The sequence below is a fragment of the Poecilia reticulata genome, chromosome 12, assembly GCF_904066995.2.
Source record: "Poecilia reticulata chromosome 12, P_reticulata-male-v2, whole genome shotgun sequence".
Taxonomy (NCBI): domain Eukaryota; kingdom Metazoa; phylum Chordata; class Actinopteri; order Cyprinodontiformes; family Poeciliidae; genus Poecilia; species Poecilia reticulata.
In genome coordinates, this window is record NC_088841.1 from 15,907,064 (window position 1) to 15,926,983 (window position 19,920).

At 38.6% G+C, this 19,920-nt stretch overlaps 1 protein-coding gene across 2 annotated transcripts in view; it reads right to left on the reverse strand.

Annotated features, from left to right (window-relative positions):
• Positions 1-17,215, reverse strand: part of lrrc75bb (leucine rich repeat containing 75Bb) — a 42,789-nt gene extending 25,574 nt beyond the window's left edge. For both annotated transcript variants that reach the window (XM_081613648.1, XM_008424164.3), the window contains exons 1-3: positions 16,554-17,215; positions 8,947-9,075; positions 6,649-6,761 (exon numbers count right to left, since the gene is read on the reverse strand). In XM_081613648.1, the coding sequence (XP_081469774.1) occupies positions 6,649-6,761; positions 8,947-9,075; positions 16,554-16,961 (650 nt within the window). In that variant the 5' untranslated portion in view covers positions 16,962-17,215. The remainder of the gene's footprint in view (positions 1-6,648; positions 6,762-8,946; positions 9,076-16,553) is intronic.
• Positions 17,216-19,920: the final 2,705 nt, after the last annotated feature.

A 19,920-nucleotide genomic window follows, 5' to 3' on the forward strand; every position in this document is an offset into this window, starting at 1 on the left:
GAAGACATTGCAGCAGGAGGGAGGATGAGAACAGTCATGGTGCTCCTCCTGCTTGGTTACTTCTTGCTTATTGTGCCTTGGACAGTGTTCATAGTTGAGCGTTGTTAATTGCTATGTTTAATGGTGCAGACAATTATTATTTCTGACATTGGCAATATGGGCAACCGCACAGGGCGTTATTTTTTTTAGGGATGGCAGGAGACCTCTGTGTATTGTGGCACAGAGATGAAAGCAAAACAGAATGAAGAAGAGTTTGAATTGATACTTGTTAAATTTATTTCAGGTCTAAGTATTTAATATCTAGGTGGGAAAGTGAATCTTTCAGATCAATTTGAGAAGCAGTTTTGATAGGTGCACTTAATTTTATTGTCATGTAGCACGGGGTGCTGGTTTTGATTTGGTCTTGGGTTCAGTGGTCCAGACTACAACTCTGCTACGAGGCTCCTTGGTTCCATGTCCTCCTCTGCCAGTTGGATTTCTTTCAAAATAAATGTGTGGCAAAAAAGTGAAGTTCATGTTATGTTAGGACAGGAGACGAGATGTTTCCATCCCTGAAATTATGATGCATAGAATCACATATCTAAGTCTAAACTATGTTACAGAGTAAACTCAATAAAAACATGCTTTATCTGTGGCATATGATCATATGATCGGTACACTTAATGATATTAGTGATTAGCCAATGCATTAGCAAGTACTTTTACTTTTAATACTTAAGTATTTTTAAAAACCAGTACTTTTTTACTTTTACTTAAGTAAAATGTTAATGTGGTACTTTGACTTTTACTTGAGTACATTTTTGTCTGTGTATTTGTACTTTTACTTAAGTAAATTTTTTGAGTACTTTCTCCACCACTGGTTTTAGGTAAGAGGAAATGCCAGAGTCTCAGTTTGTTCGGACATCACAGAACAAGACATTTCTCAAATTGGCTAACCTCAGCCTACTTTTAGCTTACTGGCTGGATAATATGCTCCCGAATTGTCCAAAAGTCTGCTTTGGGTTTGTGGTTCAGTCCCGGTTGAAGTGGGCCAGGTGAGCAAAGTCAGACCTGATCAACCAGGATAGATCTTCCTGATAGGTTGACTGAACTTGTATGAAACTTTTCATATAACGTCCAACAAAAGCACCATGGTCCCATAGATAAAATATATTCTTAGAGGTTTGAAACTCAATAAAAATCAAGTTTTTTCCCCCCCCATCATCCTAGAAACTTTTGTTACAGTAGATTCAAAGAAAGAGTAGCGCAAAAATAACAAAATGAAGGAAACAAAATCTGAGTAAATTAAGCAAAGCAAGCAAAAAAAAGAGACCAGAAGTACTGAAGGTGACTCTTCATTGATGATCACTGAAACATGGTTGACACATTGGAGACCTACAGCTCTTAAAACGTAGCAGTAAAAAAAATGCACTCAGATATTTAATCAGATATCTCAACTAGATGTAACTGTGATGCATCTGCATGTCAGGGGACGACTTTGAAAAGACATGGCAGTCTTTCATGTGATTTACAGGGGTTTGTGTGGGCTTCTGATTGCACAATATTTTATTAAGTCCATTTCAGCAGGTGGTTTTGATGTTTTTCTTGGCTTCGGCACCTCAACAAATTGGCTTCTTGTGAGCCTTCCTAATTATGAAAACATTTCCACAACAACCCTCATTTTCTCGATGACCACTGACAGATACTGCATTTAATGTCCATCTTGCTTGCAAACTTGGGCAGTAAAAAGGTAATAAAAACCAAAGTAAGGAAGTAATACAATATGTAGCAAGTTCTGTGGCAAAAAGGTGACCTAGAAGATAAATAAGAGCTAAACTGAGAATGACAATCTCTGAAAATCTCCCCCCCCAAAAAACCATAAATTCACCTGGGATCAGGCTGATGTTCCATGTTTATTAAAGACAAAATCACTTCATTTTTATCATTTATACACATTAGAGGCTGACCTGCTATTGGGGTGCAAGGAATAGCATTGTAAGAAGAAGAAGAGCTAAATATGTGATGTTTCTGGTGTTAAACGGTAGGTAAAAACAACCACTGCAGTTAATTAATCCTTCAGTATTACCACCAGAAATAGGATGAATAATCTATACATAGCTATTGTAAAGTTATGCTATTTCAGTAGATGATGCAAGAGAATACTGAGATGTTTTAGTTTTATCAGGGGTAAAAATATGTCACCTTTCATAAGAATTAGCAGGATCACAAACAACAAAATATGTTGTAATATGAAATCAGCAGCACAAATATGCAGTTAACTCGCTATTGAATTAGATTATTCCGAAAGGTCAGGATTTTCTTGATTATTTTAACTACAGAGGGGAACAAACTGGCATGCAAGGTTTGTGTACATGTGTACAAAATTATGTGTTTATACGTAGAAAACAACAGAAAAGAAACACCAGTATGAAATAGGACACAAAGTGTCAGAGGACGGTTTAAGAGATGTTAGCAGCACATATTGGTATATTTTTACATTTCTTTTCACAGAATTGGGAAGCAATTATAAGATTTTTTTTAGCAGAAGCTATTTTGCTGCTTGTCAAAATTTTCACTGTATTTTGAAAATAAATAAATAAATAAAAATTTCAAATTTCCAAACTGATTATCAGACGTCAGGACTGATATTGAGACGTGATGCCAGATTTGATTTATTTATGTTTTTACATTTTAACCTAAGCTGGTTTCTGCCTTGCTTACAGTCACAATCAACATCACAAAAACCAAGACGGCTGCTGGATAGCCGCCACGTTGTGAGCTGTAGGAGGAAGAGTACTTCAGCCTGAGCAATGACAGATATAGATCAGTTATCACGACATACTATCAGCTCTAACCCACAGTTAACGACACCTGGTCTAAATAGACACAACTCCTTTTACTCCAAAGATTGCAAAGATCAAGATTTTACAGATTTGACGGTGAGTGACCTCAGATACGGCAGGGTAGTTTGAGATTTTCATCACTACTAATACAGAAGCCTGTAGAAAGGGAGGAGCTACTTTATCTCATCAAAACGTCTCATAGTCTCTATAATCATGGCTGTAAAATTAGTTACTTGAGTTGCTATGAAAATAAAAGATGAAATCACATCTATACCTGGAGTCCAATACCTTGAAAATGTGCTGTAGATGCAATTTTTATCTCATAAAAAAATCTGATCTTCATTAATCTGAAATTCAATACTGGTCCCCAAAAAACATTAGAAACCTCCCTCTGTGGATGTGGGAAACCTGGCTTGTGCTGCAGAGGAAGACAACAGAAACATCGCCTTAAGCGCGACAGACGCGCACCGCACTTACAGCATCGTAGAAGCAAAGCAGGCCTCGGTAATAAACCTCGAGTTATGATTTATGAGTTATCTCTGGGACATTTGCGGCCACTTGCTTGCATGTCACGAGAAACAATCCAATTTGAGACAAGAAACGGAGAGCAGGCTCTGTACTTATTAGATTGACTTCTCAATTTCACCATCAGGAGAAAATAAGATATAAGCATAAGCCTTTTCCCCATCCAAAATATGAAAAAAACAACAACCCAAGATCAATTCAAAGTGATGCTGGCGGAACGATGGGAAATACGTGACTTGATCTGCTATCTTGCAGTGATTTCCTCCCCCCTCCTCGCTTTTTCTCCTCTTCTTCTGACAGTGCCTTTCCTCAGAGCATTTCCCCAGAGCCTCGGCTCAACCTGCAGAACCGCCATGTACGGCAACTGTTGAACAAAATGGGCTCTCATAAAAATAAGCCAGAGAATGGATGCAAGGAGGAGGGGGGATTTCTTTTAAACAGGTGAAATTGAGGGCCAGAAACATAAAAAGAGAGCAGAGAAAGGCTAAGAAAGGATTAGGAAGGTGAAACGGAGAAAGCAAGCGTTCCGCCTCCCTCACTGTGAGACCGGGTTTAATTCCATGCAAAGAGGCATTTGAGTTTTCTGCGTGTTTCTTTCGTATTCGCAGATATGAATCCTACAGCGAAGCGCCGCTGCTGCTGTTTGGATGTTTGCAGCACTTGCTAATGAGCATACTGGGAGGCCTTGCCTTGTTGTTTTGTTGAGTGTTTGAAACATTGCAACGGAGAGGCAGGGGCGGGAAGTTAACTCGAGCTGTCAAAAATAAAAATCTTTCAATCTGGGTTAATTGCTCAGGGAGAACGCCTCATCATTATCACTGGAGATGTTATTTTTTTCCCCCCTCTTCTTTCTTGATATAGCTTGAATGCCGTTTCAGTCAAGCTGGAATTTTCTCATTAGTTAGCACAAAATATAAACATGGTATTGCTTAGGCCACTCCAGTGGTGTCCTACTTCCCACAGAGTTTCTGTTTGACCTGAAAACATTTACCGCTTTCCCAGCAGCATCCAACATGCCAAAAAAGTAGAAATGAATGAATGTTGTGTGTTGTGTAGGCCAGTCTGTTTTGTTTTTGTCATTTTGCAAATAATGCTGGAAAATACTTAATTTTGTAGTTTTTGGGATAAGCGAGTTTCCGGGGATATTTGTTGCATCCAGTGGGAGGTATTTTAAAGTCTTCTGCAAACCCAAGACAATAACACTATTTGTCTTTTTCTCTTTTTTTTACCCTGCTATCTTTATAAGGTATTGCCATCGTCTTATCCTCATACCTTTGCCAAATACAGTAGACTTTTACGACCAATAAGTCCAAAATACAGTGGTTAATGGCTCTTCAATCATTTATAACAAACCTGTACGGTTACAGATTTAAGCTGTCGAAACTTTATGAAGCAAAAGAAAAAAATCATGAAAAATAATAGCACAGACGACCACTTTCAGCCTTCATTCCTGAGATTTCACATTGCACAGATAACTTGCAAACACTGGATGTTCTTGCACACAGTGGAGTGAATTTTTACCTGCAGTTCACAACATCAGGTGAATCTCAACTGGGAAAAAATTAAGGCTTTAAGCCCTTATTGAAATCCCTGATTCAATTCTGAATAAGCAACATTTTGCTCAAAAGAGCCGATGCCAAAAACATTGCATGTTCTCACATCGTTTGAAGCTAATTCTGTCATATTTTAAACGTTGTCCTTTAAAGTCAATTAATTGGAATATTCTAAGCATAAAAACAATATTTTCTAATTCTATTTTATTTAGTTATCATGTTTGATTATTTCATTGGTTACTAGTGTTGACAAAGTCACAATACTCTGTAGTTTGTAAATGGGTACTGATGTATTTTATTACTTATGAATAAGCACAGAAAGTAAAAAAAAAAGTGCGTAAACTGAAAACACACAAATAGTTTTCTAATTTCTAGCTTGATATATCATTTTATCTGATAGGTGTTCCTCAACAATTCAAAAAAAAATTGCACAGTGCCTTGTGCAATTATCTATATTATTTTATTGGGATTTTGCTTCAAGGATCAGCAGATGATGACAATTTTAATGACAAAGTTGAAAGAAATGAAAGTTTTGAAACCTGTATAGACTAATATTTTTGACTATTCATGCTTGTAAAATATCTAAAAAAAAGAATCTGTGGACAGCCTTGTTCAATTCATGTCAGAAATTATCCACCTGGATTCAGGTCTGGACTTTGACTAGGACACCAAGAAAAAAGGAACATGGTTTTATTCAATTTATTTAATTGTTTAATTTGTTATCATTTGAGTTCTGCAAGTCAAAGAATGAATAATTTGTCTTAATAATTGTTTGTTTTGACTGAAATGGGGGCAAGGACCACATTACAGACTGAAAAGCTCATTCAGGAAAGATTTTTTGCTCTTTCACATCAGCAGTTCTTCCTCTGGAGGGATGGCCTGATTTATTTCATTTTTAATTAACAAATGAAGGGCGTGGCTGGGTTCGTGTCTGTTTAAACCTTTGAAGTGGATTGCTCGGTTATGTCAGCAGAGAGGTGCCATCGCTGAATTAAAAACCACGCTTATGTAACCCTGACAGACTAATACAAGCATCGGTAGGGTGAAAATGTGTGAGAAGAAATACGCATCAATATAAGCTCTAAAGCTGCCATTACAAGACTTCGTTTTACCAATACAACCTATACATCCATACGTACTTTTCTCCAAATGTCATTGGGGGTCAACACCCCAAAATATTTTACTTCCCCATCAGCTTTAACTATTTCTCAGCTAATTCTCACAAAAAAAGTTTCTTGTAGAATATAACGTGGGACAGAGGTGAAGCTGATTTTTTTAAACCACAACTTAAAGTTAATGATAGTGCATGGACTTTAGTTGCGTCAGTTTACTTAGTGTTTTACAATACTTCAGCCAATACAAAAATAAAAATGTATCAGTTTTCTAATGTTGAAAAACTAATAGGGCTTGAGGGAAGGCAAGAGTTAGAAAGCAGGGCTAACGTTTAATTAAGACAAAACTGGCTTGATGTTTAATTAAGACAAAGCTAAACCATCCATTATGAACCTTGGAGGGATTATTTTCAAGGGAGGGAATTTTGTGTTTGATGAGGTTTTAGCCATCAGAAGTGGCTGGAAATTGCGATCGCTGCTCGATCACATTGAAGCGAGATCAAGCGGAGAGACTTTTCCAAAATGGCAGCGGACTGGGAATCACTTTGCTGTGGTCACTCGATCAACGAGTGCATCGTCTTACAAACGACAGCAGAGTGTCACTTTCACTCACTCGCTCGCTCACACAAACACCCACCATGCCTGGGACTTCCTTCTGGGCACGCTCTGTTTAGTCCACTTGGAGTGAGGGGTCAAGTGGTAAATCAGCTGGCGGCAGATCTTGTTGGTGGATTTGAGTGACTCAGTCTCCTGCAAAAGCACAGAAATACAAGTGAATCATACTCCTGAGAAACAAAATACCTTTGAAACCACATGTACTATGCAAAAAGACAGACTGTTTTCTCAAACTTTCTCAAAAAAACTAAAACTTTTCATGTTTTGTCAGTTGGGATCCTGTGGCTAGATGCCAGAAATATCGCAATAACGATAAACGATAATATTGTTGTTCTTAAACCATTTTTAAGTAATATAATGGTAATGGCAAAAATAATAATGCAAGGGCTCATTGTGAAAGATCAGTAAACTTTAAATTCTAATGAATATTTAACACTGAAACTGGAAGACATTTTAAATATCTAAAATAAATCAAACAAAATAAAAAATTTTATGAATTTTAAAGTCTTTGTAAATAAAATTGTCCTTCAAAAAAAGGGCTAGTTGAGACCAAACCACCAAACTTAAGACTTTTATCATCCAATTTTTGGTAGAAAGAGAAAGAAAAAAAGAGAAACAATAAATCATATCAATGGAAATTATAGAGCTTGTTTTAATTTATCATGTGATTAATTGATTTATTGATTATTGTGACAGGCCTGTGTCACAATATATATCATGAAAACCATGCTTTAACTTTGTTTTAACATGCAAGACAAATTCAGATGTTTGATATTTTAAGCCTTCCAATAAACTCAATTGAAAAAAAAAACCTCCTTCAAACATTTCATCCAGCAGAAATTTCACCACAGACTTTAAGTGTAAGAGCAGGGTTGAGCTGTTAAGTTGAGCTGAACAGGGTGAATCTAATTAATGCTACAAATCAATGACGACCGAAAGGCAATGTCGTAAAAGGGGGAAAAACATTGTTTAATTCACCCTGAGGAAACGAACCACTCCTGCTGCTACTTCCTACAGCTGACAAACTGAACAGGCTTCAACCTTTTCAACCACTTGAATGATCAAGCATTAAGTCACCGGGAGTTTTTTTCAAAGGATCCAACGTCTGGATGGATCCACACAGCCAATCGTGTGAAATAATCTGGTGGGTGAATTCAACCCAAGCGTACGCTGAATTAGTCTGACAACACACTCGAAAAATGAGGTTTGTCTCGACTCGCAGGATGTGTTTGGATATTAAATCTATACGACTCCTGGGTTGTTGGAAAATGTTGGTGACAGAAGCAGCTGCAGGGCCCTGAATCCAGCCTCTCTACACCCTCGTCACGTTTGACACAGTATCTCGCTACGGGTCGGTGGCCAGTCAGGAGCTCACCGCTGCCAGTCTTTCACTTTCCTTCCCTGACTCCTGGGCTTCTGCTTCCGAAGCAAACAGGAATAAAAATGAAGTTTCCTACAGACTTTATCATTGGACTTTTGTGATCTTATCTCAATCTTTTCCTTACAGGAATGACATCTCACCACAAAGAAAGATAATAGCTTCACAGGATTTTTTTTGTTGTCTTTTTTGCAGCCAATCTGAGCAGCTGTGCCTCTGTTCACATGCCCAACATCGAAATGTATCTTGAATTTTAACGCATCTGATTTGTATGCCGCACCGCAAGTGAATGAGCTCGGCTGCCAGTCTGGACGAAACACAATTTACTTCTTAAAGAATCAGTGGTTCCATTTTAGTTTCCGACACGTTGAGATGAGGATAGTTGCAGAAATACAACTGCAGGAAAATCTTGAAGAATGTGATGGCCCGCTTTCAGAGGCAGCATTCAGGAATTAGGGGAGTTTTCTTGTTTTGTCTCTCCACCAGCCACTTGTCAAAGTCCTCAGAGTGTCCTTACTGTTGGTGCCAAATCTCCTCTGACCCAGTAGCTCGGTGGCCAAGAAGCTTTTTGACTTCGGCACCAAAGTCAAAAAGCTGCCAACTTTTCACAGCGCAAAGAAAGACCAGAGCACTAAACAGGGTCACAACCAGATATAATGCGCTCTCTGTCCCCTTTATCCATCCTTAGCTGTCACTTTATTTTTTAAAGTGAGTACAACTTGATTCATGCATTTGGGAAAAGCAAAAAAATAAAAAAATTAAAATGCAGTTTTCCTTTGATTTGGTTGTAGTGGATTATTGTGTTCCAGTAGTTCTGTAGTTAACCAGACATAGATGAACAATAAAATTAAACTACTGATTTTAAAGCCTGCATAAGACACCTGATTTTACAATAAGTGGTCACCAATGCGACATTTCAAACCATCTGAAACATGTTCGTACCCGTTTTGGGCATTGCAGGTCCCGGGCGAGACTGAGCAGCAGCTCGTGAGAAATGGGGTCCACTAGGTTGAGAAAAGCTGCGTTCTTGTACAAAATGTCGTTCAGCGACGATCCCTGCAGTCCCAAATCCTGAGGGGAAAGAAAAGACAGAAATTAAACTCTCACTTAGCTCGGACCTCCATCTGATTAAACAGCATGTGAACGCTACAAATTTCACCAGCCGGTTTGAGTGCTTTTTAGATAAGGACAGATCGAAAAAGAGATTTCCGAGCTTTTCTTTTACTTTCTCCTTTCATCTCGGCTTGTTATCATCATGCGAGGAGATGGGGATTCCCCATCGGAGCGCCGCACAGCTCCATCGCACACAGTGCCAATGTATATATGAAGATAATTTCAAAAGCTGAGAGCCGTTTGGGAGCTGCGTTTAAGCGAGAACAGATGCGACATTGCTATACCTTAATCAGATAATACAGTTTTACTCTCTGGTGAAGAAAATTAAAAGCTATTCAAGTGTTTATCTACCTTCAAGGATTGAAGAAGTTAAAGATTTAATAAAACCAGAAACCCAGAGGCTTATGAATTGTATGTTTTCCTATATCTGTTTACCCCAATAATGTAAATAAAGCATTGATGTAGCATGAGTTTGTTAGGATACATGATGCTTTAAGACAGGCTGAAGCTTGTTTGCACTGAACAAGCAAGAGAGAAGAGATGAAACAACACAATTAGCTGAAAGGTTTGAGGGAATAAAAGTTTAGAGGAAATTGTTTCTTTTTAGGCGTAAAGCTTAATTATTACTTTCTTAATCCATGCAAACCTAAAAAGGGCTTTTCCTCCCTTTCATCATGGACATAACTGGTTTTACCAAACATAAAGAGAGGAGCCACGTTTCCACCAGTCCATCACGCGCTCCTTTATGGCGAAACCAGAGGCTGCGGCGCTGCCGAATAAATGTTGTCAGCGGTTCTTTGAGCTGAAACGCTTTTGAAACGGCAGGCTGGAGGCTAAACATCTTCTATATGTGCTGACTGCCATAACGCTTTGGGGGCTCAGTGGAAACAAAGACAAAAAAAACCCATCAGCAGTTTCTCCTCCTCCAGCTCCTCGGTTGATTTATTACAGCCGAGATCGGCGGGATTCCCTGATGCTGGAATATCCTCCACACACCACATGTGTGAAGAAACTGAGGCACTGAGGATTTTTAAACAGCGCCTTTTGATTATATAAGTGCCTCATCTGATCCGCGCCGCTGCTGCATCACATTCTGGTGCGCAGATGAAAAGACACCCGCTTTTAAATACACAGAGATCTGATTGCATTCACTGACTTCTCATTGTGAAAGCATGAAATCTTCTGCTCTTTGTCCCCGACAGGAAGCCTTTGTACTCTCCTCGTTAAAGCTGCACATCTCCAGGTTTGAATAAAGAGAGAATCTCTAAACCGGAGAACATCGTCCCACACATGGTTCATTAGAATCCAGAAAAGTATAAAGCCTAATGTAATAAATCCCATCCCACAGGTTTCTGCTCCCATGAAAGAAATATGCAGCAGCAGTTCGTTTAACTCCATTTTTTATAGATTTATGGTCCTCTGGTTCAACTACCTGATTAATTGTTCATGACTGGATGACTTGCTGTTGCAATCCGCTTGTTAATGACATCAAGGGCTAAATGCATGAAATCCAAAACATGTGCGTCGTCAAGACACAACTGCTAAACTTTTCAAGAGGTTGTGAGAAAAGTCTGATGTAATCTGGACAAAAATGAGACTGCAAACAGCTTTTAGGACTGTTTTTGTCTGGTTGAAAAAACAAAACAAAAACAGAACGTGAAACTTACAAAATCTGTTTTCCCCATTTAAAGATCACAGTCTGTATGTTCAAACTCACCGAAGGAATTCATATCTGACAATTTATTCATGCATCCAAACTACGATCTATACTAGCATCAAATCCTGTTGAAACAAAAACCTGTCTGTCAATGCTTCAGTGGATTGCCACACATAAATTTACCAATATAACGGCTAATGTTGGAGTGTTTGGAGGGCCTCAGATGATGATCGACCAGCTTTGGTGATGTTTCCTGCTTATGATTAGGTGACAAAAAATAACTTAGAAAAGTATTTGCATCAACTTTAAACTATGTCACAGTGTAAAATGGCATCAGACAATGACAAAGTATAAACACAAAAACCACTTTTAAACACTACTTACTTTAAGGCAATGAGTTTGAATTAACAGCTCATGCAAGACATATTCTGTCCTGTTTAATCTAGAACAGCACAATGTGAATATTTTGAATGAACTGAAGTCACGTTGATAAAAGAAGTCACAAAATGTCACAAAATAAAACAAACGTTCTCTAGTTTGCTGTTAAATCACCTGTAAATAATGCAATGATTAAAAATATGTGACAAAAACGTTAAAAATTAAGTTTATACGTAAAGCTGAACAATATATTGAATAACAATCATCATTCCAGCATCTATATATGTAAAATTAGGCATGGGGTGAGTTTTGCTTCCAAGATTGACCAACGTTTATAAAGTTGCAAGTTGCCACTCCTTCAGTTTAAAATCTTTTACTTGCTTACTTTTATTTTGTAAAGAATCACATCAACTGGTTTGAAAACAATGTGATGTAAGGTTTATTAAAACAAATAAAATGCGACAGCTTCGCTTCCCTTGAACTGTAGCTTTGTTGCAGCTTACTTTATTCCAGTAAACACTTGTCTATGCTTTGTTTACTAATTAATGTCTAGAATAATCCCAAACTAATTAACGTAATGGTCCAGAAGTCATATGCTTGATGAAGATTTAACACTGTTAATGGTTCCTGTTTGCAATAACTTCCTGTGTGTGAAAGAATGAAAAAGGCTCCTTCATCTGTCATCTCAAGGTGATTATCTCCACATTCATCCATTCCTGGGAGGAAAAGCTGCCTTACTGCTGGAGAGTTGCACCGGGAGATCTACTGGCACTTTTTCACCCCCCATCTTGAAGTGTTATTAGTCAGACACTTGGCTTCAGCCCAAACAATGTAGCAGCGCTCTGGCTTCACCTCGCCTGGCGATGGAGGGAGCAGTCGTGCTTCGTGAGCATCTTAAACGTGGTGATATGGAGACGTATGAAACAGAAGGCAGAGCCGGTATCCCATCTGAGATTTAACAGATTGCAGAGCTGCTTTAAGATATATATATATATATATATATATATATATATATATATATATATATATATATAGTACCTGGGAATACCACAAGCAAATGGCAACCTCGATGAGGTCACAAGGAAAGGAGCCACAGCCAAATACCTCCAACGAATAAGGCAAGTCCTGAGAAGCCAGCTCAATGGCAAGAACAAGATCCGTGCAATAAACAGCTATGCCTTACCAGTAATCAGATACCCTGCCGGAATAATTAGCTGGCCAATAGAAGAGATGAAGGCCATGGATGTTAAGACTAGGAAGCTACTAACCATGCATGGAGGATTCCACCCCAAATCCAGCACCCTGAGACTGTACACGAGCCGTAAGGAAGGAGGCAGAGGACTAGTGAGTGTGAGAGCCACTGTCCAGGATGAAACATCCAAGATCCATAAATACATCAAGGACAAAGCCTCAACAGACGATGTGCTCAGCGAATGTCTCAGACAATGGGGAACAGAAGACAAGGTGCTGGAAGTACCATCATGGGAGGACAAGCCCCTACATGGGATGTACCACCGACAAATAACTGAAGTGGCTGATGTCAGGAAAACCTACCAATGGCTGGAGAAAGCTGGACTCAAGGACAGCACAGAGGCTCTCATCCTGGCCGCCCAGGAACAGGCCCTAAACACCAGACCAATAGAGGCTCAGATCTACCACACCAGACAAGACCCAAGGTGTAGGTTGTGCAAGGAGGCCCCTGAGACAGTCCAGCACATAATAGCAGGGTGCAAGATGCTGGCAGGGAAAGCATACATGGAACGACATAACCAAGTGGCGGGCATAGTGTACAGGAACATCTGTGCAGAATATGGACTGGAAGCCCCGAGATCGAAGTGGGAAACACCCCCAAAAGTGGTGGAGAATGACCGAGCTAAGATCCTGTGGGACTTCCAGATCCAGACAGACAAGATGGTAATGGCGAACCAACCGGACATTGTGGTGGTGGATAAAGAACAGAGGAAAGCCGTTGTGGTGGATGTAGCAATACCAAGTGACTACAACATCAGGAAAAAGGAGCATGAGAAATTGGAGAAATACCAGGGCCTCAGGGAGGAACTGGAAAAGACCTGGAAGGTGAAGACCACAGTGGTGCCTGTGGTCATCGGGGCCCTCGGGGCAGTCACCCCCAAACTGGAGCAGTGGCTCAAACAGATCCCAGGAACAACATCAGACATCTCAGTCCAGAAATGTGCAGTTCTAGGCACAGCCAAGATACTGCGCAGAACCCTCAAGCTCCCAGGCCTCTGGTAGAGGACCCGAGCTCAGAGGATGAAACAAACCACCCGCGGAGGGTGAGAAGGGAATTTTTTTAAATATATATATATATATATATTTTATATATATATTGCTAGTATATATATATTATATATATATATATATATATTTTATATATATATATATATATATATATATTATATATATATATATATATATATCAGCATGATTTTTGTGCAAAATCTGTGCAACACCTATAGGTTGACATTTTTTAAATTTCCTGTTGTCCATGCTTTCTGCATTTGTATGAAGTTATTTAAGTCAGAGTATATATGGAGCTCTTTTGACAGCGTCCATCTCAATCAATATTTAGTTTTTTCAGATAAACAACAAAAAAGACCAACTGATACCTATTAATAATTCATAAGAGTTAAAACTGAGATTAAAAATGCAGCCAGTGTATCAGAATTATAACTTTCAAGCGTCTTTTACCACCTATAGTTAATTTGCTTTGTTCCAAATCAGCTGATAAGTTTGATTTTTGAGGTGTTTTTAAAAAATTATTATTAGCTCCAAGCAAACCGAAACCAATCACAGGAAGCCAGGTGAGACCGTTCAGTCTGGTTGTTCTGCCAAGGGCACATCCGACCAATAAACAAATCTAAAATACAGGTAGCAGATGTTCTAAGCTTGTAAAAAACAAGGTGAATTTATTCATTTTATTAGTTTTCTTCCTGGGTACTATTATCAGAAAGCACATCAAATGATTTTGAGATCTCTTCAAAGCTGCAAAGGGCTTTATGTTTAATGAAAAATAGTTTATTAGTCCATTTGCTCTCACAAAGCAAACCTGGCTTTGAGAAGGAGTTTGGGTCAGGCTGGCAGCAGACAGTAGCTGTGTCCGAGTGAAGGAAGGAAAGAAACCTCAGGTGTGAAAACAAAGTCAGAGAGCAAATTAAGTTGCTTCAATGAGTTTTTTGACATCAGCAGAAGTTTGAGTCCTATTTCTCAGAAAGAGAAAACAAAGTTGTTGAGACAAATACGAGTATACTTTAAGTCCAGACATCAAGTACTGTCCTGGCAAACTGCATTGCTATTACCCATTAGCGTCCCATTGATGGGACATTACAATCTTATGAGTTTTTAATTTTGTTACACCATTTCTATGTCAATATACATATAATACATCACCTGAGATTCCAATAATGTATGAAAAGTAATGTTCAACTCACTGTTCGACGCCTCATATCATTGACAGAACAAAGCCATCTTGAGCAAAAACTGTCTTTTTACCTCCACAAGGATTCAATTAATTTACTTCAATAAAATAGTTGGTTCCCAACAAGTCTTATGTCCATAATCCAACATAATTTGCTGTTGAAAGCCTTTAAAATGTCATATATGGGTCTGTTTCTCACAAAGTTTTCCTCATGCTTCCATTAGCATGCAATTTTTTTAAGTGTCTTGGGTAAAAATGAAAAGACATTTAAGGACGGGTTCCCAAACTCATTGGGCAGAGTCCTGCATTTTTTTATGTTTCCCTGCATCAACACACCTGGATCAAATCACAAAGTTAGCAGGACTCTGTTATATGCTCAGGAAGCTGTTCAGCCCATAGATTCAGGGGTGTTATTTTAGGGATGCACGGAAAACTTGCAAGGACTCCAGCAATGGAGCGAAAGACCCCAAACGTTAGTAAAAACAACCATGATGCTGCGCTTCGTCATTTTAGGGGTTGCAAATATGCACAGAAATCAGTCAGACATAAAAATCTAAGCCAGTCAGTTAAAATTACGATGATAATTGATCTCCACAATTTCTGTCATCTTTGCTGGAGGGGGGCGACTGGAATCAAACTGACCTAGACATGACTTTTACCCTCTGCAACTCAAATGCTGCAGAATCGACTGCAAAATCTGTCAAATGCCGCTTCGTGATAACTAATGCCAGCTGATTGAGTCTTGTCATCAACTCAAACACAAAACAGAATTGGTAGGATCTTTTTCTTAAAAGCACTTTTTGATGTATTTTTTTAAATCCAACATTTCAAATCCAAACAGCTCTGTGCTTATGTCAGTGTACATTTGTTAGAAGAAAAGGGATTCTTTCTATAGAACCATCAAAAACAACTACAGTGCTATGCAAAAGGGTCCCATAAAAATCTTGAATAATCCATGTTAAAAGCACAGCTGAGCTTTAACTGCTCCACTTTGATGCATCATTCTTCCTGGATCCTTATTCACACCTCTAAAGGATGCAATATCAAACACAATGAACAGGTAAGGAATCTTTTGCATTAAAAGTTGACAATTATTTCCAAAGCGGGCTGAATTTATGTCAGTATCCAGACAACGTAAGTGTTCAAAAGTTTAGCAGAAGAAAAAGAAATAGGTTTAATTTTATAGTAAACAAGGACATCAATGTTTAAAGAAGCTACAAATAGTAAATGATTAAAATTGTTTCACCTTTCAGAAATTATCAACAAAGGCACACAGATTCATATCTAACTAAATACAACTAATCATTTGGAGTTTGTGTGTCTTCTGAATGAAATTATTTGTCTTTATTATTTATCTTGTAGCAAATATTTTAAATATGGGTCCATCCATCCATCCATTTTCTTGCACCCTTGTCCCTTAGTGGGGTCGGGAGGGTTGCTGGTGCCTATCTCCAGCTAACGTTCCGGGCGAGAGGCGGGGTACACCCTGGACAGGTCGCCAGTCTGTCGCAGAGCGAACACAGAAACACACAGGACACACAACCATGCACGTACTCACACCTATAGGGGCAATTTGGAGAGGCCAATTAACCTGACAGTCATGTTTTTTGACTGTGGGAGGAAACCGGAGTACCCGGAGAAAACCCACGCATGCACAGGGAGAACATGCAAACTCCATGCAGAAAGACCGGGGCCGGGAATCGAACCCAGAACCTTCTTGCTGCAAGGCAACAGCTCTACCAACTGCGTCACTGTGCAGCCCACAGGGTTGTACTGTTCTAGATTGTAACAGGAAATTGTTACAATCTTTTACCCTATATAAAAAAACAACAAAACAAAAGCAAAGCAAAACCATCAGAAACGTTTGTGTTCTGACAAAACTTAACTTCTTTTCTTTCTTTTTTTTTTATAAATAAGTATAAATAAGATTCAAAGGAAGCCAAAAAAATCATAATAAGTTCCTACCTTCCTCAGTAGTTTGAGCACTTCACCTGCTTGCTCCATCTTGTGCTCCCGGAGCATCCTCTGGATCTCCCGGACCCAGGCCACCCGTCTGACATACGGGCTCTGGTTGGTTTTCCGCAGCATCCCCGGCAGCTTGTCGGACTTGAGCATCAGGGATGTAAACAAGAAGTCTCCGCCGCTCCTGCCGCCACTTCTCTCCTCCTCTTTGGGCTGATCATTCCGCTGGTGTCTCCTTTTGGTCAATTTGCTCTCAAAATCCAGACTTCTTTGTCGGGTTAACTTGGAGCCCATCACTCCAGGGAGGACGTGTCGGCGGCGGTGGAACTGAGCGGGAGCGGGAGCAGGGCTTGTGCAACACGCGGCCAAAACATCACACCTAAGCTGCTCCGTACGGGACTGGACGCGCATCAGACGTGTGCTTGAAAGTTGCAAAGCTGCTTATGAACGCGCTGCAAAAGCACATAACGGTGCGCTGTCCGTGTCGCCGACGTCCCCTGCATGCATCCCTCTCCATGCACTGCCTGAGCACTCTGGCATCCTTTGCCTCCACTCGGAGCTTGAGCTCTTCTCAGCCAATCAGACGGAGAGCTGCTGCTCAGCTTGGGAGCGAGAGTCATGCAGCAGACTGTTGAATGTTGTCAGATTCGTTTTCCCACCTTTCCCCCGCACCATAAGCAAGGCAGACAGGTTAGAGACAAACACACACTGATTGAATACTCAACAGAAGCGCAAAAGAACAAGCAGAAACAATTTGAATGCTTTAAATCCCTCATAATGAATAACTATACCTAACTATACCAAGAAGAAACATAATTTCTGAATTCTGGTTACTTAGTTTCTTTTTCTGGATGCTCCTATAGGATAAAAGTGCAGCTATTTTTTATTTTATTTTTTTTATGTGTAAAATTCCTGCTTGTCTTCAAATGCAACCAATACAACGTTTTTACTTTCGAATGTGGAGATGAGAAGGCAAAAACCTATTCCAGTACATGGATTTAAATTTTCCCCTCCAAAATTTTTTATTATTTCTCAACCTTATGTATTCAAATATGACAAATAATGTTTTGGAAATGCTAAGGCGCAGGTTCCTAGTTGGCAAATTTGTTTGAATATGACATTTTAATGGACCTGACCCAGAACTTCATCAACACCATCTGACAAAAATAAATACAAAATCCTTTTTAATTACCCTATTAGGGACAATTTTACATAGTTTGGCAGACAAATGTTTCTCAAGAAACAAAATAAATATTATTTAAAACAAAAAACAACAAAAAGTCCAACAGTGACGGAGTTGACGTAGAACTGATGGTGACAAACTAGGGAGTAAAAATAAATACTTGATACATGTGAAGTAATGCAATTTATGTAAAATACATTAAAATGATTTAATTGCACATTTTAGTGAGATTTGCCACCACTATCACTGAAAGAGTCACATCGTTAAAAACTGAGTTGACATCTGACGGAGTTGACAAAATGCCAATTTATACGTTACTCTGAAGGAGGCCATATCGTAGCTCATCAGGTCCATGAAATCTTTAGTATACTGAAATTAAATTTATTTCACTAAATTTCATCAAAGTTTTGTAAATTGACAGTTATGGTGTTGACACATCATGGTTGTGACGAACGACTGAATAAAACGGAAGAAAAAAACAAAAGAATAACATGCTAACCAGAGCTAACTAGCTCTCTTAGGAAAGGAAGAAAACGGAAGAGGTCATGGGGTCCTCAGAAGTTATGGTGCCCCACAATAACGCCTGATTTTTATTTATTTATTTATTTTTTTTTCATTCATTCTTTTTATGTCTGACGTTGTTGACAAAAACAAATTTCAATTGAGTTGGAAAACATATAAAAATGATTTTTAATTCATTTCATTGATATTTTTATAATTATTTATTTGAATACTTATATTTAATTGTTATAATATATTATCTTAGTATTCCTTTATTTGTTTTAAACTATTATAATGTGTTGAGTTTTGCTCCAGGACAAGGGATTTTACGGGCACCATCTACTACTAAGTTTACAATAAAAAAATATTCAGCAAACACCAGGAAATTGTGTGCTTGTGCATGAAGCCATAGGACCTGTTCTGTCCCTCTTCTCACGGATAAATGTTTTCTGTCTTTGCAACATGCTGGATAAAATAATTGTTTTTATTTCCTTCACTCACTCAGCCTTCACAGGTGATGTTGAGGGTTCGTTTGAAAACTGGTTTGGGTTCAACCTAAATGTTGTGGGAGTAACTCAAATAGTGTGATGCACCAGTGCAACCAGTTGGTCCAGAGGGATTATTTAAGTTGCTAATGAGCTCCAACAGACAGATTTGTCTTAGTTGTTTTCAGAAACGGCTAATTTATTAGGATTATGTCATAAATAACTGAGCTTGATCTTCCTTTCTTCTAAGTCTTGTTCTTGATTTTGGTTGGGCTTTGGTCCTGACTTTATCCCAGGGATCAAAGCATAATTGATGACAGAGACAACATACAACTTGTTTTTCTGATATTTTTTTCTCACACATGCATAGGTTCTCTGAATTAGTTTTCTCCACGTACTCTGTTTTTTTTTATACATGCATTTAATCTAATTAATAATAGACAAAGAGAACACACCAACACTAAAAGTAAAATATTTTTGTTCCTGGATTCTCCATTTTTATGCAGTTTTTATCTGGTTTTATTGATGACAGGAAGATACAGTGAAATGTAACAAACATGTCATCGTTTTGTGGGGATACTCCAATTTTTTATTCCAAAACACACATGTATTCCAGATAACTTGTGGTTTACTGAAATTAAGAAAGTACAACCACAAATACTGAGATTTTTTTTTTTGTTTACGTCAAGCAAAACATACTGTACTTTGAAGTTATTTAATGAACTGAGTTGGTTTCCTTTAGATCCTTACTTCAGTCCATTCCTGAGTCAAATAAATGGCTCGTTACCAGACCTGCAGAGCTGAATGACTGTCAGTGAGGGTATTCAAATATTTGTTTACATTTTTCTCGACTGCTTTCATGAAGCCGTCAACCTCACATTTTCAAAACAGTTAACACCGACACTCATGGTCAAAGTGACACATTTTGTTTGCAAACGGTTCTAACCATGGCAAACATTTGAAATATAAAACAAAAGCAAATAAAGCCTTCAAACATGAGCTACTCAAATCAATTATTACATATTAGATAACACATTCATGCTAGTATTGTTGGTCATCTTTAAACACGGCTGGTGCCAAATTGTCCTTCTTGCAAAGAACTGGGACAAGAACCAGAAAGGCTTTAGTCAGCATTTTATTGACATTTTGGTCTAACTGCGACTGAAGACTGAAATACCTTTTATATTACAGAAAATGCAGT